Source organism: Prosopis cineraria, unplaced genomic scaffold, assembly GCF_029017545.1.
Source record: "Prosopis cineraria cultivar Desert tree isolate PC_DT_omini unplaced genomic scaffold, ASM2901754v1 PC11, whole genome shotgun sequence".
Lineage (NCBI taxonomy): Eukaryota > Viridiplantae > Streptophyta > Magnoliopsida > Fabales > Fabaceae > Prosopis > Prosopis cineraria.
In genome coordinates, this window is record NW_026555342.1 from 13,173,834 (window position 1) to 13,198,334 (window position 24,501).

The following is a 24,501-nucleotide window of genomic DNA, read 5'->3' on the forward strand; positions in this document are numbered from 1 at the left end:
TTCTAATTGCGTTAATTAATTCTGGTTAATTACTAATTAAGTTAATTAACCCATGTGACAAGCGATTATTTTGTGATTGAAAAAAGAAAAAAATGAAAGAAAAATCCCTCTAAAATGTGCAAAATAACTAAAATACCTGCAATTTAAATTAAAGTAGTAATTATTTGTTCTATTTTAGTTATTCCAGAAAAAAATAGTTATTTTTTAAACTAAAGTGGTTACAGATATTTACAATACTTAAATTTTATTAAATCAAAAATTAGCAACGGAGGAGTTATAATTGGTTGTTCCGTTTTAGTTATTTTCACAAGAACATTAGTTATTACTTAAACTAAAATAATCACATATATTTATAATACTTGAACTTTAATGAATAAAAAATTTACACAAAAAAATTAGAATTTTTTATTTTATTTTAGTCATTTTAAGAAAAAAAGTAGTAATCACTTAAACTAAAGTAGTTACAAATATTTATAATATTTGAACTTTAGTACATAAAAAATTTGCACAAAAAAAAGTTGTAATTGCTTGTTCAATTCTAATCATTATTAGAAGAATAGTAGTTATTGTTTAAACTAAAAATTATTAATGTCAGAAAGATTTATAGAGACTTGAGAAGAATTATGACATTTTGTAGGGTCTTATTGTCATTTTTCATATTTTAGGAGGATTTTTGTATTATTTTCTTTTTAAAAATGAAATATATAATACTGTTTAATAATATATCAAAAGATTTAATTGCCGGTAAATAATAATCTCGTATAATTAATATAACCGATACCACCAAATAAAATAAGGCTTGTAATTGTTGTGCAGAGTACAGCTTGTATAACAATAAGTGAGTTTGAGATTCATGCACTGTAGCAGTAGTCGCAATCTCTTCCGGGGCAACCGATGTGCATGGTTGATTTTTATCAAAATTAAGAACACACATTTACATTCAAGTTACAACGAAAATGTTAAGGGATGAACAGTGACCGATAAGAAGAATTATCATACGCTAGACTCAGCCACTTGCATGTATAATCATATTTTAATTACTTGCTACTGGATTAATTAATATACAGTAGTCAAACATACAAGAAACACAAAGTTTAACGCAAACATACACACACACATCTACACAAAGTTTAATATTTATTGTATGGTGTGGGAATCAAACAGAGATAGTTCTTCCTTCTGCATGTAACGCTAAGGTCTTCAGTCATGTCTAAATCCCCTGGTTCCATTCCATATGTGAGTTTCCAATCAAAGTAATACAGCAAGCTAGCTAAAGGAAGCTCAATATTTGCTAAACCAAATGTAATGCCTGGGCACATTCTTCTTCCTGCTCCAAAAGGAATGTACTCAAAATTTGATCCTCTAAAATCAATGTCAGAATGATCTTGGAACGTCTCTGGTATGAACCTCTCAGCATCGTACCAATAACTTGGATTTCTTTCGAGCGCCCACGCATTTACTATAATTTGAGTCTTGATGGGTATTTCATAGCCATTAATCTTGCAAGCTTCTCTGCATTCCCTTGGAATCAACAAAGGAACGGGTGGGTGCAGCCTCAGAGTCTCTTTGATGACTGATTTTAAGTATTTGAGATGCAGCATGTCGCAGTCACGAATTACTTTCATCCCTTTGAAAACATTTCGAACCTCAGCTTGTGCCTGTTTCATCGCTTTCGGATTTTTCATCATTTCAGACATGGCCCACTCTAGCACTGCTGCTGAAGTATCGGTTCCACCACCGAACATATCCTGCAATAATGACACACGAAGTAATCATCAGCATTATCAATCTTCAAAGTTCAAACCCCAGATACCGTACATTCACGGTTAAATTGGTTTGTTTTGTCGCCTTCTATTTTATTAGCCATAAAACTTGCAGGATCTCAGGATCCTCTTGGTTACTCATCAGGTGGTACTCCTATGTCATCAGCCTGGTTGTCCAGTCAGACATAAAGCTTTTAATTTTCATTTATCAAAATAAAAATTTATAAATTTTTTAACAAACTTGCTCATCTCTAATCTATGCAGTCTACTGTTTAAATTTAATATTAATTTTTTTTATAATTTTTAAAAATTGATTATTTAGATTTGCTCATAGTCTAGATTTTAAACTATTGACTTATATTTTCTAAAAAAAAATACTTTTAAGAAAATATCAATTAAGATATTATCTTTATTTTAATATATTGTATTTACGGAAGAAATCTTTAAAAATTAATATTAAATTTGAACTATTTAGATTAAATCTGAACTGATGATAAACATATTTTTTTTGTAAATTAATATTTTGTTAACTATAAAAAAATTAAAATTAAAATTTTTAAGTTTAAACTGAGACGGTCAGATATCATCACCCTCATGAGTAAGGGAGGGGAACCCAGACCTAGCTTCCTCGTTTTCTGTCTCTGTCGATAGTCAAACACACGCTTGTATGATTTCTTTCAAGTTTCAACATAGCATAATATTAATGACAGAACAACATACAGGTTAGTTAGGAATACTAACCCAAATAACAGCTTTGATGTTGTCAGTTGTAATAGGGACGTCAAGGCTTTCACTTCGCTGGATTCGTAAAAGAACCTGAACAAGATTTTCTTCCTCCAAAGCATCATCATTCTGGCCTCCTTCTGCTTTCATCATCTGCTTCTGTTGATTCTCCTTCAGCGTCAAAAAATTTGTCTATATTCTTATGAGTCTTCATCAACTTTGCTTCTATTCCAGTTATGAGATGAACAAGTTTCATGGAAGGAAACAACAACAACAACAACAACAACAACAACAAGCCTTTATCCCACTAGGTGGGGTCGGCTACATGGATTGCAAGACGCCATTGTGCTCTATCATTTATTAAGCTTTTAGAAATATTATTAATTAAGAGATCACGTTCAACAACTTCCAAGAGTGTTCTCTTAGGCCTTCCTCTACCTCTCTTAATCGGACTCAAAGTTATATGTTCCACTCTTCTCACTGGTGCCTCCCTTGGTCTTCTTTGTACATGCCCAAACCATCTCAACCGATTTTCTACCATTTTTTCTCAATAGGTGCCACCCTCACTTTTTCACGTATGTGCTCATTTCGAATTTTATCTTTACGTGTATGTCCGCACATCCATCGTAACATTCTCATCTCTGCTACTCCAACTTTATGCTCTTGCTGTCCCGTTAGAGCCCAGCATTCACTACTATATAACATTGCCGGTCTGATAGCAGTACGATAAAACTTTCCTTTAAGTTTATTAGGCACCTTACGGTCACAAATAACTCCTTTAGCTTTTCTCCAATTAAACCACCCAGCTTGAATTCTATGTGAAATATCTCCACTGATTTCGCCATCATTTTGGATAATGGCTCCCAAATATCTAAACTTTTCCACTTGAGGTATAATTTGATCTCCCAATTTCACTTCCAAATTATTTTCGAATAGTCCTTTATCAAATTTACAATATAAATATTCCGTCTTACTTCTACTCAGACGAAAACCTTTCGACTCCAATGTCCTCCTCCATAACTCAAGTTTGCAATTAACCTCTTCTCTTGTCTCTGCTATAAGAACTATATCATCCGCGAAGAGCATACATTTCAGGATTTCCTCTTGAATATGTTCCGTCAAAACATTTAAAATCAAGTTGAACAAATAAGGACTCAGAGATGATCCCTGATGTAGCCCAATCTTTATAGGAAAATCCTTTGTTTGACCACTAGGCGTTCTTATACTAGTTTTTACCCCCTCATACATATCTTGTATGGCTTTAATATAAGCAATCCGTACTCCCTTTTTTTCCAACGCTTTCCAAAGCACTTCTCTTGGTATACGGTCATAAGCTTTTTCCAAATCAATAAAAACCATGTGTAGATCTTTATCTTTACAACGATACTTTTCCATTAATCCCCTTAGTAGATAAATCGCCTCTGTAGTTGATCTACCTGGCATAAAACCAAATTGATTCTCAGAAATACTTGTCTCCAATCTCAACCTGTGCTCAATTACTTTCTCCCACAATTTCATTGTGTGGCTCATGAGTTTAATCCCTCTATAGTTAGTACAATTCTGAATATCTCCTTTATTTTTATAAATAGGAATTAATGTACTTCTCCTCCACTCATCAGGCATTTTCTTGGACCGTAAAATCACATTAAATAACTTAGTTAACCATCTCACCCCTTCTTCACCTAAACATTTCCACGCTTCGATAGATATACAATCAGGTCCGTTAGCTCTACCATTTGCCATTTTCTTAAGAGCTTCCTTTACCTCCTTATCATGTATTTTTCGATAGAATGACAAATTTTGTTCTCCTTCACCAGTTACTAAATCCTCCAAGTTACTAGATGAATCCTCTCCATCATTGAAAAGTTTAGAAAAATAAGTCTCCCATCTATTTTTAATTTCATCATCTGTAACTAAAATTCTTCCCTCTTCATCCTTAATACACCTTACCTGTTCTAGATCTCTTGATTTTCTTTCCCTACTCTTGGCAATCTTATAAATATTTTGCTCTCCTTCCTTCGTCTCAAGGTTCTTATAAAATTCTTCAAAAGCTTTAGAACGAGCTTCACCCACAGCTCTCTTAGTTTCCTTCTTAGCCATACGGTACCTCTCTCAATTTTTCTCATTGTTACACAAATGTATGGCTTTAAAACAGTTCTTCTTATATTTGATTTTGTCCTGTACACTATTATTCCACCACCAAGACTCCTTATCTCTCGGACCAGGACCTTTCGATTCTCCCAAAACTACTTTTGCAACCTCCCGTATCTTTTTAGCCATATCCTCCCATATGATGTTAGCACTTCCCTGAGAATCCCAAATTCCTTTATCCAAAAGATTTCGCTTGAAAATATCTTGCTTCTCACCTTTTAATTGCCACCACCTAATCCTTGGTGTTACTACTTGTCAACGTTTTTGGATTTTACTCATAATACACACATCAAGGACTAGGACCCTATATTGTGTCGTTACAGCATCTCCAGGGATCACCTTACAATTTTTACAAAGTTTTCTATCTGTGTTCCTAACCAAAAGAAAATCAATCTGCGACCTTGAGGCTCCACTTTTGTAGGTGATGAGATGCTCATCTCTCTTCTTGAAACAAGTGTTGGCAATCTTAAAATCATACGCCAATGAGAAATCAAGAAGAGTTTGCCCTTCATTGTTTAGCTCTCCAAAACCAAAACCACCATGCACCCTCGCATACTGACCAGCTTCCCTCCCGACATGCCCATTAAAGTCTCCTCCAATAAAAATCTTTTCACTCTGTGGTATGTGTCGAATCAACCCCTCCAGATCCTCCCAAAATAATTCCTTAAGACTGGCTTCTGTCCCGACTTGCGGCGCATAAGCGCTAACAATATTAACAGTCTCACGTCCAATTATCATTTTTAAAGAAATAATTCTGTCTCCAATTCTGCTAACTTCTACAACGTTCTTCTTCCACTCCTTATCTATAATGATGCCTACTCCATTGCGTGCACTTACTTTTCCTGTATACCAAAGTTTGAAACCTTGAATATCCTTAGCTTCTTCTCCACGCCATTTTGTTTCCTGCAAGCAAAGGATATTGATTTTCCTTTGAATCATAACCCCTACAACCTCTACAGATTTACAATTTAATGTCCCAACATTCCAAGTACCAAATCTAATTTTGCTCTTAGGGACTAACTTCTTTAGCCGCGTGCGTCCAGAATGACGCGGTAGCCCTTGCTCATTTAACACTACATCCGGGCGCCGATGCAGCGGCTCTAACTCACTTATCACTGTACTCGAGCCATGCAGCGCGTTACTTACGGGCAACGACCTAGCATTAACATTATAACGTCTATTGTCCATGTTCATGATAGATTCAACAAATTTTTACATTGGCTGTTGATGGCCTAACACAACCCTCCTCCTTTACCCGGGCTTGGGACCGGCTATAAACATAGGCGGAGTTAAGTTTCATGGAAGGAAACAGATCAGCAAATTGAAACCTGCTCAATTAGTCTAAAGCCGCACGGAGCAATTTCAGAGGCTGTTTTTTATCTTTATGTCTGTCGCCAAACGCTACCCTTGTAACTATAGAACTAGTCAACGAGTAAATCTCGCTTGTGAGATCAAAAACTGAACCCACCAATGATTGGATTGACTCTATCAGCTTAGATACCTGATGAAAATGAGATAAACAATGATGAAGAAACACCAAAATTTTCAGAACATAAAAAATGAATGTTCTGTCATTTGGTGACAAGAAACCGAAGTACTTGAATTCGATTAATATATATATATATATGAGTACCTCATCTTGTCGGACATAGGAGAATGATTGAACTTTCTTGGAACTTAAAAGCTCTAAAACACAAACTTTCCTCATCTGTCGCCAGTAATCACCGTAAGGAGCAAAAGCAACATCAGTTCCTCCACAGGCAAAAATCTTAACACTAGAAGCATGTGGCCTCTGCACAAAGGCAAGATCATGAGTCTTCATGATCTGCTTGGCCATATCTGGGGATGATACTATTACTGTTGAATCTCCCCAAGTCGAAGGCGCATGAGAGGTCCGTATTGGAGGGATAGATCTCGAAGGGCATGATGTGCGATTGGTGACTTGGCTGTTGCTAACTGATGAAGGTTTCCCAGTAGAGGAAGCTTCCATGGCCCTGAGATTTCAAGCTTTGTTTCTTTTCTTTGCTTTGAAAGCCAAAGGAACGTCAAGAAGAAGAAGATGATGAAGAAGGAAATAAGAAACAGCAAAGAGACCTGTGATTCCATGCGTGTTAGCTTCAAGTGTAAATGAAACGGGTCGAGATTTCTTATGTTTCTAATAGTGGCCGGGGTTGAGTGCCGACACTAGGGGGTTAGGGTTAGAGACAACAAAACAAGAAACCATTGACTTGCCATCCCTCTTTTCTTAATTACTATTCCTCCCTCTTTTGGCCGCTAGCTCCCCGCAGCCATATGCCCGCCGGCAAAAACGCCATGACAGATGAAATAAGGGGACGAGATATAAAATCTAGTTATAAGTATGAAATTTACAAGTGCTATTTGTAGAACACTTCAGTGATTTACTATTGATATATATGGAATCCCAATTCACCGGGTTAAAAATTTACAAGTGCCAAAAGACAATTAAAAACTAATCTTCAGTAAACCAGAGTTGAGTAGCTAGCAAAAAAGGGCTAGTCTTTTATCATAACAAGGTTTAGTTGCTTCATAATATAATGAATTAAAGTTTGAATTATTTCTTTGCTTGAAAAGATACTCACATTTAATATCCAACCGTGATTAGTTATTTTCAATAGAAGGAAATTTATATGTAATTTTTTTTTTTTTTGAAAAAAAGTAATCCTCTAGTATTCCTAAATTATCAACAAGTGATTTTCTAGCTAGCTATTGTATCTGTTCATAAGAAGTTATCACATACACACGCACTCTCTGTATTTTTTTAGGGAAAAAAGTATTTACAAGTGATTATCTAATATTCACAGTTAAAATTAACCGATGGGGATTTGAAATGTAAATTAACTACAAATTATCTAGTATTAGGATGTAATCTTTTGACTTGTTTTAATGCAGTTTCAGTTTGATTCAAAAAAATTTTAATTAACGAGTAGTGTTCTTTTCAGTCAAAAGTGATCACATGAATATTATAATTCTTTTTCACTAAAGGGGACACTTCAATTGTTCTGACAATGTTCACCAATTGTTATTATTATTATTATTTTGCTTGAAAATTTTTGTAATGCTTCTCATAATTTGAGTGTGTGGGATATTTTGCCTTTCTATATTCTGGATACACTATGTTTTTTCGAAATCAAATATGTTTTGTGGGGAAGCATTTCACTCCCACGTATGCCATCACATCTGCGACATCACGTTCAACAAATTTCTTGCTTGCTGATAAAGATTCAGGAGTTATTGGTTATTGGAATTTAGTTGTCTGCGAAAACGGTGGCCAGCTATTTTTGTTCGAATTCATGTCAGCTGCTAGAATGGATGTCTCGTTCATATGTGGGATTACCGATTTACGGGGACATCTGGCAAGCTTCAACTTCAGCCACAAGCTTTGCAATTCTGATATTTTAACCTTTCCTTTAGGACTTCGTCTGCTTAAATCCTCGCTGCAACAGTTTGTTCGGGCTCTGCAACATCACATTGGTGTCTTTCTTTCTTTTTTCTGTACTGTGGTTTTTGTTAATTAATAATAGCCGTCCGTTTATCCAAAAAAATTGTTCTGACAATGGGAACAAAATCACACAATGGCGCCAGGGAAGGAAAAGAAGGCAGATTAAAGAAAAGGGGCATCTTTATCATGCCAATAATTTTTTTTTTCTTCAAGATAATGACCCAAGTCTTTTATAATTTTTTTTCAATATTTTGGTAGTTATATAACTTTAATTTTTAATTTTAATTGTGGTCCCAGAGTACTAGCTCTAGTTGGTTCGATATAACAAAATAAGCAATGCAACCCATCATAAGATGTGGCAAAGGAAGAGACAATTTTGGAGAAAAAAGGTGAAACAGACATGTAGGGACCGTGGAAGCAAGTTTTTTGGGAATACAAGTCCAAAGCGTAACAGTGCAAAAGTGATAAAAATTAAGTTATGCCTAAAACCATAACATTTATGATGCCAAAAGATATTAACAAGTAATTCTTTAACATTCAAAAGTGAAACAAAAGGAGTAAGATTCGAAATCTAAATTTAGTAGTTTAAGAAATTTACATAAGTTAAGTGGCAATTAAAAAGTGATCCTCTATATATTCCTCTCTGCTAATATTTGTTATGTGGCCAATAATCTTTTTTCAAATTATGACACAAATCATGTGTAATATCTGTTAATATTTTGTTACTTATGCATGTTTAAGTAAAAATGATGTTGGAGGGCCAAATTCAAAAGTTATTTAATTTCAAAGAACATGAATTTAAAAAAATTATTTTGAAGGACCTAGATCCAAAAAATAGTGAAAATTAAAACACCCCTAAAGAGAGGAAGAGAGATTGAGGTATTGTTTAGTTGGAGAAGAGGGGAGGGGAGAGGAGCTCCCTCTCCTCCTAGAGCCGGTAATTCAGGCGGGCCGGACTTATTCAAGCCGAGCTCAATTCGGGCCGGGCTTAATCGGATCGGGCTTAAAGCATCCTACCCCTTCTAAAAAACCTATATAGCCAAGCCCGGCCCTAACACCTTTGGGCTTCGGGTTTATTTGGGCTGGCCCTAATACCCGAAACTTTTTAAAAATATTTTTTTTATTTTTTGAACCAATTTTAATTTTTAAATAATTCTATTAAACGTAAAATATTATCTTAATTTTAAAAAAATAAAATAAAAAATAACTTATCAACTTTGTATTTAAGTAGCTCTGTTATTATTTTGTTGTATTATGTAATATGTATAATTTATTCATGAATGTTTCCTTTACTCATAAATTAATGTCTTAATTGTTTAAATATTGCTCTTATCATAGTCATATATAAATATTTTATATATTTTAATTAAATTATATTATTTTAATTATGATTAAGTTAATCTCAATTCAATCACAGTTAGACTATTAATTTAAAATTATTATCTCAATTAGTTCAAATTTTTTAATAACTTTTAGGTAAATTGTACTTTTCATTTTTATGAATATAAAAAAATTGCTATCATTATATTATATAAAAAAATTATTTAATTATGAGTAAAATATTATTTTTTTAAAATCATTTTTCTTTAACTTTTTATATTGCTTAACTCTTACATAAAAGGGATTCTTTCTCTAGCTTATTCTTAATTTTTAACCAAATCTAGCATGGACAATAACCAAGTAATTATTTAAGAATATTATTCTATTTATTATGTTTATCTAGTAGTAGAGTCGGGAATTCGTACATACCTAAATTTTATTTTTAAAATTATTTTTTTATATGCAAATGATTTATAGGACTGAAAATTTCTTTAACAAAAATTGGGTCTTAAAATATTAAAATCAATATTAAAATATATTTTAAATATTATTTTGAGATATTTTATTGATTAAAAATAATAAAAATATGAAATATAACTATTTTTAATTTTTTTAAAAAAATAACTACATTAAAACACACACACACACACACACATATTATTTTGATATAAAATGATATAAAACTTAAAAAATTAATATTTATCACATTTTATATTTTTTTAAAAAAATATTTTTTTATTCGGGTGTTCGGGCCAAGCCCGAACCCGATCGAGCTTGGCCCGAATTTCCTCGGGCCTATTTGGGCGGTCCGAATAAGCCCGAATAATAAAAAAATAATATTTTTTTGGGCTTGACCTTAAATTTTTTGGGCGGGTTCGGGCTGACCCGTCAGGCTGGGCCCAAATTACCAGTTCTATCCCCTCCCTTTGTCTCATCCAAACAAGGGAAGGGAAGCCCCTCCTCTCCCTTTATTTGGTTAGGTGGAGAGGAGGGAAAATTTTCCTTCCTCTCCAAAACCTCCCCCCAAATTGGGGGGAGCGAGCCCCCCTCCCCCTTCTCCTACTTTCTTTTTTTCTCTCTCTTTCAATCAAATAGAGTTTGAAAGACATAACCAAGTAGGTTCTATATCGGATCAATATGTATATATATGCAAGTATGTATATATAAAAAATGGGCAAAGTGGTGGCCCATTTATCTTCTAAATTTACCTGAATTGAATATTAACACCAAAATTCAAAACATAACAATTTTCAACAACTGGCTACTGCAAAATAACAAAGCTTAATGCAAACATGCATATGCACATCGTACATGTGGATCCTCGATATATACTCAACAATACATGATATCAGATAGCTATACCAATGTGGGTGGGTTCTTTCTTTCATTCATTATGAACTGCCAATAGCAGAATCAATGTTGTATGGTGTTGGAATCAAACACAAATTGTTCTTCCCGCATCCATATCTAAACTCTCTGGTCCCATACCATGTGGGAGTTTCCAGTCGAAGTAGTAGAGTAAGTTCGCTAAAGGAAGCTCAACACTTGCTAAACCAAATGATATGCCTGGACACATTCTTCTTCCTGCTCCGAAAGGAATGTACTCAAAGTTTGTTCCTTTAAAATCAATGTCACAATTGCCTTGAAAACTCTCCGGTATGAACCTCTCAGCATCATACCACTAATTTGGATCTCTTCCGAGTGACCAAGCATTTATTATAATTTGAGTTTTGATGGGTATTTCATAGCCATTAATCTTGCAAGTTTCTCCGCATTCCCTTGGAAGCAACAAAGGAAACAGATGGGTGCAACCTGAAAAGTTTCTTTGATTACTAATTTCAAGAAACTCAGTTGCATCATGTCACTGTCACGAATTACTTTCTTCCCTTTAAAGACGTTTCTAACCTCAGCTTGTGGGTTTTCCATCACTTTAGGATTTTTCATCATTTCTGACATGGCCCATTCAAGCACTGTTCCTGCTGTGTCGGTTCCGCCACTGAACATATCCTGCAACAAAGTGATCATTAGCATTATCAAACCCCGGATACCTTAGGTATTGGCTTGTTTTTGGCCACACGTACACAAACACACGTGCATATATATGATTTCTTTCAACATAGTGATGACAGACCAACATATAGATTAGTAGTACTATACCCAAATAACAGCTGTGATGTTGTCGGCGGTAATTGGAACGTCAAAGCTTTCACTTAGCTGGATTCGTAGAAGAACCTGAACTAAATTTTCTTCCTCCGAATTAGCACTCTTGCCTCCTGCTGAATCTCGTCTGCTTCAGTTCTCCTTAAGAATATCATCTAGAATTTTGTCTAAATTCCTATGAAGCTTCTCCAACTTTGCTTCCCTTCCAGTGATGAGATGAATAAGTTTCATTGAAGGAAACAGATCAAAAAAATTTAAACCCGCTCACTTGGTAAATCCGGCTCGTGACATTGAAAACCGAACCCGCTGATGATTGAACTGACTCTATAAGCTTAGATACCTGAAGGATGATGAAGAAAGATTACACTCAACGCATAAAAATAGAAAATATATACCACCCAAGTCATGTAATGCCAAGAATAATCCAGATAAGAGTACTTGATGTCAAGTTTTTAAAATATTAGAATGTTAAAGGGAAGACATTATATGTATAATGAGTACCTCATCCTGTCGGATAGATGAGAATGATTGAACCTTCTTGGCACTCAAGAGCTCCAAAATACATATTTTTCTCATCTGTCTCCAGTAATCACCGTAGGGAGCGAAAGCAATATCAGTTCCTCCATAGTTAATAATCTTGACACTAGAAGCATGTGGTCTTTCCGCAAAGGCAAGATCATGGGTCGTCATAATCTCCTTGGCCATGTCTGGGGATGACACAACCATTGTTGAACTCTCTCCAAGCTGAAGTTGCAAGAGAGGTCCGTACTTGAGGGATGGCTCTCGAAGGGCATGATGTGGAAGTGGTGACTCTGCTGCTGCTAACTGATGAAGGTTTCCAATTAGAGGAAGCTTCCATGGCCCTGGGACTTCGATCTTATGAGCTTTGTTCTTTGGCTTTGTAAACCATTGGAGCAACAAGAAGAAGAAGGGAATAACGAGCAAGAAACAACACCGGTATTCCATATGGGTTTGCTTTCTAAGACGTATATGCAGGCAACGGGGGTGTGTGCATTAATTTGCGTACTGTATAAGAGTGAGAGAGCCCAAAAGTGCTCGATTCAATTTTATATATTAGTCATTTTTAATTTTTAATGAGATAGGTTCATTTCATCCTTCATTTTTTTTAAATATATTTTTCTTTCTACCAATAATATTGCATAAGGGCACAAGAATATCCAAGCATTTGGCAAACAATGAAACAGGCTGAGATTTCTTATCTCCCTAAATTGTGGTATCAAGTGCCTGCACTCTTTAGTTACAGTCACAGATGTGAAAACAAGCCACCGTCACCAATCAGATACGGCAAAAGGGAAGAGACAGATTTTGAAGAGAAAGAAAAGCTTGCTCATAAGTTGATGTCAATCAAGAAAGAAAGAACCAAATAGGAAATGCAAGAGAAAAAGACGTAACGTGTAATGGCAACAATAATTTATGCGATGGGGCCCGACTTTGATTAGTGCAGTTTTTTTTTTTTTTGGGAAAAATCAGTATTCCCATGTAACAATTCTCATCACCCACAAGTCCCACCAAATGCTGAAATGAATGTGGTCCCAAGGTCCTTGGCTTTAATTTAAGTCTTCTATCAATTACCTAAAATGGCCCTTATTTGAAGATCAGATCCCTGGCTCTTGTTGTCCTTCCTCGCGATTCGTCCTGCATAGCCATCTCCGATTGCCTGAAACCAGTGCCGGCGGATAAAAGAATCAAGCTTCCATGGTAAATTATCTATTCAGAATGAATACACTATTATTTTCCCTCACCAATAGCCAATAGCCGAAAATCACAGGAAAAATATACGAAAATCTAATAAAAAGGAAAAAGGCGAGACCAAAACAAAAGTGCCAAGCAACAATGCATGAGCTCTCAATCATTTAAGAAAACTTGTGATCCATATACAACAGAAATCAAGGCATAGGCGGTTTCCTTAGTAGCCGGGTGACCATGCTTTGTGAAGGAAGAGAGCCGAGATGTGATTTTCAAAGGGGGCAATTTAGTCAATTGACAAAATACTTAAATAATTGAATTACATTACAACTAAGAACTTTAGGACCATAGATTCATTTTAACATTTGTTATAAGGGACTTGGCAATGATTTTCCCTTTTTTTACCCATATTTTTTTATATCAAAACCGACTTGTTAATAGTTCACTGCTTAAATGTTTATAAATATATATTAAAGCCATAGAACCTATTATTAAACTGTACAATTTATTTAATTTTTCTTAATTTTTTTACTACTCCAAAATTTTTGGATTCAAATGTGCAGTGTGTGTGTGTGTGTTTTTTTTTTTAAAAAAGGATTGACTGATGCAAGGGCAAATGTTAATACGCTGAATTTAGGAAGTATAAACGGGCCATGAAGAAGCAAAGAAGTGAAAAGTATGACAATAAAAAGGAAGTTACAGAAAAGAAAATGGTAAAGGGGCTTGAGGAAGAAACCAACATTATGTTATTACGTAAAAATCTAACTAAGGTCAAGAATCATGTGAATAATAGAAAAAAAATAAGGAAATAAAAAAAAATATACACGTGTGATTTTAGCAAATTTAAATTAAAACAGATCTAACAAACGTGAGTTTAGTTGATAATAATTTGACCCATAACTCATAAAATCATGGACTCAAATTCAGCAGTAAATTTGAGGATATTGTTAATAGGTAATAAGTAAGCAATTTTGTAAATGCTTGTTGAGCTTAGAATACATCTTGGTCTCAGTTAATCCCTATTATTAAACTCACCTAAATTTTTCTTTTAAAAAAAATTAAAATCTCAAATAAAAATAAAAATATATGGATGATCAACTTCAAAGGAATGATTGTTCCTAATAAGTTCAAATTTAAAAATTATAATATGTAATATTGAAATTTTATAATATATATACACGCCTATTAATTGTGATGTGAAAAAAGAAAAGGAATAAATTGTGTGAATCCAAGTTTGCCACCTTTGCATGTCCCATAAATGGATGGATAGTTGTGATAACCAAAGACTATGTGCATTGTGTGTCATAAGTCTCACATTGAGGAGCTGCACAAGTGGAGTGAGGTTTATAAATTTGGGAGCTCTTCCACCCACGGGCTAATCTTTTGGAATGAGCTCTTCTTTTAAATTTGTGCTTATCACATTAGTGCTTTTATTGAAAGGCTGATGTAAAGGAAATGGCTACCCACTAAGGGTTCTGATTGATATGAGGTTGAGTGAAGTGCCGTGGAGTGTTGGGGATATCAAATTTCGACGATGTGGTATTATCATGAGTCTCACATCGAGGAGCCTTATAAGTGGTGTGAAAAGTGTGAGAGAATCTCTTATCTAATAAATTAGTTTTTTGGAATGTGCTATCCTTTTGAACTTGTACTCATCATAATGTATAATACTGTGTGAAGAAAGATCTATATCTTGACATGTGGAAATGAAACGAACATAGATTTCTTATCTCCTTCATTTGTCTACACGCACACAAACATGACAGGAGACTTAAATTAACATAGCATGTGAATTAAACTTTATGCTAACCTCTTGTAGTGTATCATCGAATGACACTCAGACCAACAGGCAAGTAATAAAGGTGGAATGAAGTTTAGGTAAAAGCTTGGATAAAAGAAAAGTATAGGCAGTTGAAATATTTAGTTACGGGAGAAAACATTTGGTATTAATGTAAAAATATATAATCTTTATAAAGTTATTCATAAGTTTCAAGAATCATGAACAAAATGATTTTTCTAATGTTCCAAGTAATTTTTTCATTATTTTAAGCAAGGACAGATTCAGAACTTAATGATTGGGGGGCCAATTTGATCAAAACAAAAATGATGTTTACTAAATGCGATGGATGGAGCAACCTCCTTGCCTCCTCTTAATTTGTCACTAACTTTTGTATACCTTGCGTAAATGGAGAGAAATGAGTTATATTAATGGCTTATTTATAAGTATTATAATTTTTATATATTTTAGAGAGAATGACATTTAATGTCCTCTCAAGAGAATGAGAAAATATAACTTTAAATTTATATAATTTGCTCAAATTTTATTATAAATTCCTGCATTTTTTTGATATTTTAAGTTTTTATATTTTTGTTTTTCAGTATTTTAAATCTTTCTAAGATTCATACACTTTGTTCATGAAAGAATATAGAATAATGAAAAATAAAACTATAAAAACCTAAAATATCAAAAAAATACAAAAACTTATCGCAAAACATAATCGAAGTACAGGGATCCAAAATTATTTTTTTAAAAAAAGAATTTATTACAATAACAGCCTATTGATTTTGCAGCAGATATTGTCTTATAAATATATATATATATATATATATTATTAAAAGATAAACCTTAACTTACTAAATTTAAAAAAAAAATCTTTACAAAATATATAAATTAAATTTCAATTTTTAATAACAATATATACCTATTTTTATAATATAATATTTAATAAAAAATTAATTATTTTTATTACGATAAATTTTATTGAGAAGGCCTTAAATTATATATATATATATTTTTTTTTTTCATTCTAAACCTGATTTTGTCTGTTACGACATTAAAATTTTTTCACATTAAATTTTGCGTGCCAATCTATATTTATATTTATATTTAGTTTATAATTTTCTTGTAAAAGCCGTTGGATGAGTACTGTTACCGTCTGGCTTTTTCATCTTCTCCTTTTACTCCCCCCCCCCCGGGAAGATGCATCGATTTGTTACTGTAGTTCTACAATTCCCTGAACATTATATTTCCATTATTATTCTTACAATAATTTTAAATATAAAATCATAACCAAAATAAAATTCGCCCATCCACCAAAATCTAAAAGAGGACAAATTAATTAAAAAAATCATAATCAAAAGAATAAGGAAGGAATCAGTCAATCAGATCAGATTTTAAAAAACAACTACCAAGATCAAATTTCAATCAGATTTTTTTTTTAAACAAATCCATAAACAATTATTCAATAGAGCTACCAAAATCAATATCAATTCAGCACCAAAACAAGAAATTAAAATTAAACAATAAAAAATAAAAGCAACATCAATATATATATATATATAAACCATATCTCAACAAAAAGTCAAAAATAAAAACCACAAAATGCTTTCATAAGTGCACAAAACATCAATAAATTGATAAAGATCAAAGGGAAAAAAATGATGAAAAGAAAATTAAAATGTCGGCCAGACGAAATCAGAAAAGGTGAGTCCAGAGGTTCAAAGAGTAGATCTGGAGCCATGGCGAGGTGATGCAACCAAGATTCAGCCTCAGAGAAATGGGGACATACAGAGTGCAAGAAGAAGAGAGGGGGCAGAGATTGAGGATGACACATTGAAAGGATGCAAAGAAACGACAGTCGAAGTAAAAGAGAAGAGAAGGAGCAGTGATCAATGACGACAATGGAGCTTTAAGCAAAGAGGGTAGTGGGAGATCTTGAAGGATTACGAGGCGCAGAAAGGGACAAAGGGAAGGATTGAGAGAGGGTGAGACGGTGATGAAGATGGATTGGGAGAGAGACGTGTGTGGCGTTGGTAAGATTGAAGGGTGTGGATTCTGAGACAGTAAGTGACAGCATTTTGAAACTGAAAAGAAAAGTGAGTCACAGTTTTTACGTTGCAATTGATTAGGCCCACAATCAAATCAAAAACATAAAAATTAAATAAAAATAATATTTATATAAATAAAATATTAATTTGTTGATGAAATCTCAAAACTAAAGGCTAAATGTTTGGACCACTAAAGCAGGAAGCAAAGGCACAAGTTCACAATCTCAAAGCAAAACGTTAGAATTAGAGGCAAACCATCATATCATAACTTACGAGTTTTTAATCTCGACATCAAAGGTTAAATTGTTAGAGTTGGAGGAAGGGTTAGAAATTGAGCCTGAGCTGAAAAAAAATAGAACAGAACTAAAGATTAGAAAAGAGAAAACACGAATCTAAGTGATTTAGCTTAAATGCTTTTTTTTTTTTTTTTTTTTGCTTTGAACCTAGTTGACTCATTCTGGTTTTTAGGTCAAATTCAATTCTCTCAAAACTTAGCAGGTCAATTCGGTTCAAATGTTACACCGATCCGATTAATTGGACCCTCCGATCCTATCTAATTCTCAAAACACTGGCCAGAGAGTGAGAGGTTATGTATTCTGAGAGTTGGGGAGCAGATCCAATAAATTTTAATATAAAAATATTATTTTATCCTTGTGTGTCAATAGTCTGGGAAGCATTTAAAGACCTAATTCGATATAGGCCGTTTGTTCCTTGCATTAACATTGCCTCTTATAAGTCACTCCTTATAAAAATTCATTATCATCAGATTGTCTGCGAATACCAAGTTAAAGAGAAAGACGATAACATTGCATCAATAAAAAACCTTAAGATAATACGTGGATGTCATCAAGATCACGTGTAAGGCTGTATAATGTAGGTGCTCCAAGTAATAGTTAGGCTCTAGCGCATCAAAGAAAACTCTGTTTACAGAGCATGGTGAGAACAAGCTAATCTGAATAAGAAAATAAACATGAAAAATGATATGGAAGCGGCATTGGGGGACAGATAAAAGCTCTCACTAGTGGCCAAAAGTTTAGTTAAATAATAGTGTGAAAAGAAAAGTAGATGACATGGCGACCACCATAACCAACGAGTTAGAGATGGCGAGCAATGCCTGAGAAGTAAGATCGAGAGGTGAGAGCAAGTGAGTGAACAACCCGATTCTCTTCCTTTTCCTCTTTCTTCTTCGAGGTGACTTCTAATTCTATTTTTTTTTTCACCAATCATTCTAACACGTAATCCTCAATGGTGGTGACGAGGATGCCATGGAGGCTACATTTAACTTTGTTGACACTGTTTGTGACACGTTGACAGGCTCCTCCTTGCTTCACTAATGGCAAGGACCGATGTACACATGTCTTTAAAGTTAAAAGATTGATTTATAGGTACTCAAAATTGAAGGGATGTGTTGCAATCAAGTTGAAATTGCAAGGATTAAATGATTAATTTTTTTTTTGATAATGCTGAAAGACTAAATGCAAATTTGAAACCTGCTGTATCTTGAGTGGCAAAACTTTCAAATAATTAGGATAGGCTTAGACAAAGAAGGAAGAACTTAAATGGAAAAAAAAAAATTATTGCAAAGTGAATCGAGAAGATACACTTTGCTCTTATTACTTTCATCACTCTTGTTGACTTTACTCTACTTCAAACTCTTATTAAACTAATAACATAAAAATTAAATAAAAATAATATTTATATAAATAAATATATAAATAAAATATTAATTTGTTGATGAAATCTCAAAATTAAAGGCTAAATGTTTGGACCACTGGAGTAGAAAGCAAAGGTATGTCAGCACAAGCTTGCAATCTTAAAGCAAAATGCTAGAGTTGGAGGCACACCATCATGTCATGACTCACGAGCTTTCAATCTCGATATCAAAGGTTGAATCGTTAGAATTGAAAGAAGGGTTAAAAATTGAGTCTAAGCCTTAAAGGAAAAATTGAAGATGAGATAAGAGAAAATAGAACAGAACTAAAGATTAGAAAAGAGAAGACACGAATCTAAGTGATTTAGCTTAAATGCTTTTGTTTTTTTTTTCTACTTTGAACCTAGTTAACTCACTTTGATTTTCAAGTCAAATTCAACTATCTCAAAACTTACCAAGTTAATTTGGTTTAAATGTTACACTAATCCAATTAATTGGACCCTCCGATCCTATCTATTTCTCAAAGCACTACCCAAAGAGTGAAAGGTCATGTATTTTGAGAGTTGGGGAGCGGATCCAATAAATTTTAATATAAAAATATTATTTTATCTTTATTGAAAATAAAAAACTTCAACTATAATTTTTATTTAAGAAATAATAATTTTTATTTCATAAATTATAAGAGTTGAATAAGAAATTATAATTTGTCAAGTAGAATTTTTGTTTTTAAAAATAAGTCATAATTACAACTTCTGCTTAATGAATAACAACTTTTTTTTATAAATTGTAAAATTGAATAAAAATTCACAACTTATCAAGTCTAATTTTTATTATTAAAAAATAAGTTATCAAAATAAGAAACTCAAATCATAATTTTTATTTAAAAAATAATAACTTTATTCAAAGAATATTATTTAAAGAATAGTAAGAATTAAACAAAAAATCACAACCTATCAATAAGAAAAAAATGATCTTTTCAAATTAAAATTCATTGACAAAGAAATATTTAAATACTTCATTAAAATTATGATATTTTGAAGGATTTGCTTATCATTCATATAATTCAGGCTCTTTACTTTTCATGCATCCCATGGATACTTTAATATTTAAAAAATAAATTTTAAACAAAAGTATAAAATTTAAAAAAATTTATTTATTTTAGTGTATTATTTCAAAATGAGTATCCCTACATAAATTAAATTTAAATTTTTTATCTTATACAAATAAAAAATATAATTAATATTATTTTATTAAAATTATTATTCTATGTATTATTTAATTAGCTTATTTTAAAATCACTCTTATCTACAACTTTCTAAGTTTTTTTAAAAAATTATTTTTAAATATGAGTAAGTTTAGAAAGTCATTTCATTTTTAGATCATTTTTTTTTTATTTAACTGCCCCTTCTTCAAATACATTATATTTCAAATAGGGTGTATTGAATAATGATATTTCCACTATTATATAATGATTTGTTATCAAGATTTATGATATCATTTCAACATATTTATTATTTATGCATTTTTAAAATTAGCCCTCAATTTTTAAATAACTTATACAACAAATAAAAAGGTAATAAATTTTGAAATAAAATATACTATTTAAGTTTTAATAAGTAAAAAATTTAAAAATAAAATAAATTTTGAAATAAAATATACTATTAAAATTTTCTGGGGTGAAGTATTCTTTTTTAAAAAAAGAAAATTTACCTTTAACCTAGCATTTCTTTGTAGGAAAGGAAGACAAATGTACTTTTGCACACAACTATATTAACGTTAGGTTTGAACTTAAGATCTCTTTTAAAAGAGGAAATTGGGGTGAAATATTCTAGAATAAAGTAAGGTGTTATTAATATTTTTAATATTCACAGTTCTTAAAAAAGGATATTTTAGATTTTATATTCATATGAGTATAATATTTTATTAAAAATTAAATATGTGCTTTGTATTTTGTTACTATTGATTCTAAAAAAATTTATATTAATTTTAAAGATAGAGGAGATGTATCCATAATTAAAATAAAATAGAGAGGATGTCACTATATTTTGCTTTAGGAAAGCTTTTAACTTTTTATTGTTAATATCGTAGCTACTTTTTTTATCTCAAATGTTATTCCTTTGTATTTGTGCTTGCTTATAGAACTTCATTTCACTCCTTTTATGCACAATTATTTTTTGTAAATTAGTTATTACTAAAAACATCAATCCATATATAAAATTATTAAATTAATTTTTAAATATTTAATTTCTTTTAGTATTTGTAGTTTATTTAGTTCGAGGGGGTGAAGAAACAAGGGGAAGAGTGCTAAAACTTATTTTTTCCCCCCTGGTATCATAACAATGAGCTGTTTACATTTTTTTAATATAAATAAATTGTAATTGTTTATATAATTCTATTTTACATGTTAATTTTATTTTCTTATAAAATTAATATTTATTTAAATTTTATTTTTTCAAAATTTTACAGAGGATAAAATCTAGTTTATTCTATTATTTTCCTCTTATTTTCTTAAATTCCCACATGTATATGACCAAGTTTTGTCCGTGCTGAAAATAAGATCTTATTAAATAATTCAGGTACAAAAGTACAGTGCGAAGATAACTGGCTAGAGTAAAGATTATATAAATAGGTCCCCCCCCACACACACACATTAAGGAAGAGCAAAGCTATATGTGTTTGATTCTCACATCATATAACATTAATGATCAATATTGTGCTTCATTTAGGAACTGCCTTGAAGAGGAACTGTCAATATTCATTGTACGGTGTGGGAATCAAACAGAGCTTGTTCTTCCTCCTAGCTGTAATGCCAAGGGCTTCAGTCATGTCTAAATCCTCTGGTTTCATTCCGTCTGGGAGTTTCCAATCAAAGTGGTACAGTAAGCTTGCTAGACAAAGCTCAACCACTGCCAAACCAAACGTAATGCCTGGGCACATTCTCCTTCCAGCTCCAAAAGGTAGGTACTCAAAGTTCGTTCCTCTGAAATCAATATCAGAACTTCCCTGAAACCTTTCTGGTATAAACTTCTCTGCTTCGTACCAGTGATTTGGATCTCTTCCCAACGCCGACGCATTTACTATCACTTGAGTTCTGATGGGTATTTCATAGCCATTGATCTTGCAAGTTTCTCTGCATTCTCTCGGCACCATCAAGGGAACTGCAGGGTACAGCCTCAAAGCTTCTTTGATCACTGATTTTAAGTAACTGAGTTTTTCCAAGTCACTTTCATGAATTACTTTCTTTCCTTTAAATGCTTCTCTTATCTCAGCTTGTGCCTTCTCCATCACCCTTGGATTCCTCATCAATTCTGACATGGCCCACTCTAACGTTGTTGCTGACGTATCGGTTCCCCCGGAAAACATATCCTACACAACGAGCTCCAAAGACTCGTTTTTTATTAGCATTACCCATAGATTATCATGACTACATTTGGTTTGTTTGTGGTTTTCTTACATTCTCGTTCTTCATCACACGCGCGCACATAGACGTGGTTTCTTTTAAAATCGAATGAACTCTATGATGAAAACGCACCAAGTCATCCTCTAATCAATTTTTTTAATAAAAATGAGGAATCTTTTTTCGTACGATTGGCAAATCTCTGTTAATTGCATTTTTAGGGAAGCAAATCATTATTCCAATTGATTGGCATATCAAGCAGAAAATGTTTTGAACTCTGTAATTTTGAGGAAGAAATCAAAATTGAAAAAAGAGTACACTTGGATGCATGTTTGGTTTCATTGAGTCAGAATTCTCCTGAGTCTCGTGACTCAAGCAAAAAATCTTTTTCATATTTTAATTCCATCAAAAAATCTTCTAGAGGACTTTTTAAGAATATTTTCTGATTTGTTTATAATTGCACAATTTTAACCGTGACTTTTGTTAATTCAAATAACTAAATAAATAAATAAATTTTGAGATGGACCAAAGACATAGGTAAGAAGTACTAACCCAAATAATAGCTTTGATATTGTCATTTGTAATTGGGATGTCCTGGATTCCACTTTGCTGGATTCGTAAAAGAACCTGAAGAAGATTGTCTTCTCTAGAGCCACTTTCACGGCCTCCTTCTGGTGTTGACTGCAAATTCGTTCGATTCTTCTGGAGAATATCTTCAAAAATCTTGTCTAAATTCTTGTGAATCTTCATCAACTTTGCTTTCATTCTGGTAACATGGAGAAGAACAAGTTTCATTGAAGGAAACAAATCAACCAAGTTAAATCCGCTCAGTTGTGTTAATGCTTCATCCAGCCAGTGCAAAAGCTCTTCATCTTTGCGTTTGGAGCCAAATGCTACCCTTGTAACTACTGAACTAGTCAAAGAGTAAATCTTGCTCGATAGATCCACAACTGAACCTGCCGATGATTGAACTGACTCTATAAGTTGAGATACCTGATCACAATTTGATATTCTCGAAATTAGTTCATTAGGTATAAATAATATAGTTCTAATTCTACTAGAATTTTCATTTAATTGATAACATTGTTATGCTTTTAAGACATTCGTTTGGTTATTATCATCAAGGGATAATTAGATTTATATTCTTTCAAGTTTTTCTCAATTATTAATTTGATTCCTCAAATTTATTTATTTTTATAAATTTAATCTCTTAAATTTATCTCAATTATTGATCAGGTCTTTATTATTTAAAAAGATTAACATAATGCATGGAGTTAAAATTTATTGATATAGATAACAAAATATTGATAATATGTATGTATATTAACGAAAAGAAGTGTAATTATTTAGGTATAAAAAACAAACCCAAAAATTTAATGAAAAAAGAACAAAACACAACGTAGAGTACTATAGTAATAAAAATTAAACTAGTTCGATGATTAATTTATTTTTATTTAGCTACGTATACTTATCAAATCATTAACAGATTTTACACATCAAATTAATTTGAAAGTTTATTTGTGTTTTAAAACTTAAAAAACTGATTATAATTTTTTTAAAAAATTAAGGAATTAAATTGTTAAACATGAAATTTAAAAAAAATTAAACGAATACTGAAAGTCCAAGACAAACTTGAGGGGCCACCAATTATCAAATATCAAAATACGAAACAAATCATATAATAAATAGCGCGTGCGTGTATATAAATATATATATCGTAGTACCTCATCTTGTCGAACATGGGAGAATGATTGAACCTTCTTGGAACTCAAGAGCTGTAACGTACATATTTTTTTCATCTGTCTCCAGTATTCACCATAAGGAGCAAGGGCGATGTCAGATGATCCATAGCTAAGGATGTGACCAGCGGTAGAAACTTGAGGCCTCTGCACAAAGGCAAGATCATGGGTCTTCATAATCTCCTTGGCCATATCTGGGGATGACACAACCACTGTAGAAATCTCACCAAGCTGAAGGTGCATGAGAGGTCCGTACTTGAGGGATAGCTCTCGAAGAGCATGATGTGGAAGTGATGACTTCGCTGCTGCTAACTGATGAAGATTTCCCAGTACAGGAAGCTTCCATGGCCCTGGGATTTCAATCTTAGAATGAGCTTTGTTCTTTGCCTTTGTAAACCAGAGGAGCAACAAGAAGAGGAAGAGACTGAGAAGCAAGAAGGAAACTTGGGACTCCATATCGCCAGCGAGCTCCAAGGTTTACTAGTTTGTAATCAAACCAGATAAATGATTATATAGATAATAAGCGAAGTCCAGTGTGCCAGCGGCAAGTGTTTATCGGCTAGATGGTTGGCTAGTTTTAACCCCTGATATATGTGGATGAC

The 24,501-nt window shown here is 32.7% G+C and overlaps 1 protein-coding gene and 2 pseudogenes across 1 annotated transcript; all 3 read right to left on the reverse strand.

Moving 5' to 3' along the window:
* Positions 1-1,120: 1,120 nt before the first annotated feature.
* Positions 1,121-6,759, reverse strand: LOC129287006 (cytochrome P450 71D8-like; annotated as a pseudogene).
* A 3,903-nt stretch (positions 6,760-10,662) lies between these two features.
* LOC129286915 (cytochrome P450 71D8-like) lies at positions 10,663-12,743 on the reverse strand (annotated as a pseudogene).
* An 8,555-nt stretch (positions 12,744-21,298) lies between these two features.
* LOC129285214 (cytochrome P450 71D8-like) lies at positions 21,299-24,501 on the reverse strand. Its single transcript, XM_054920795.1, has 3 exons — positions 23,885-24,501; positions 22,713-23,153; positions 21,299-22,129 (listed from the first exon to the last, which is right to left on the reverse strand). Exons 1-3 carry the CDS (start codon positions 24,353-24,355, stop codon positions 21,512-21,514), a joined length of 1,530 nt encoding a protein of 509 aa, XP_054776770.1. The 5' UTR covers positions 24,356-24,501; the 3' UTR covers positions 21,299-21,511.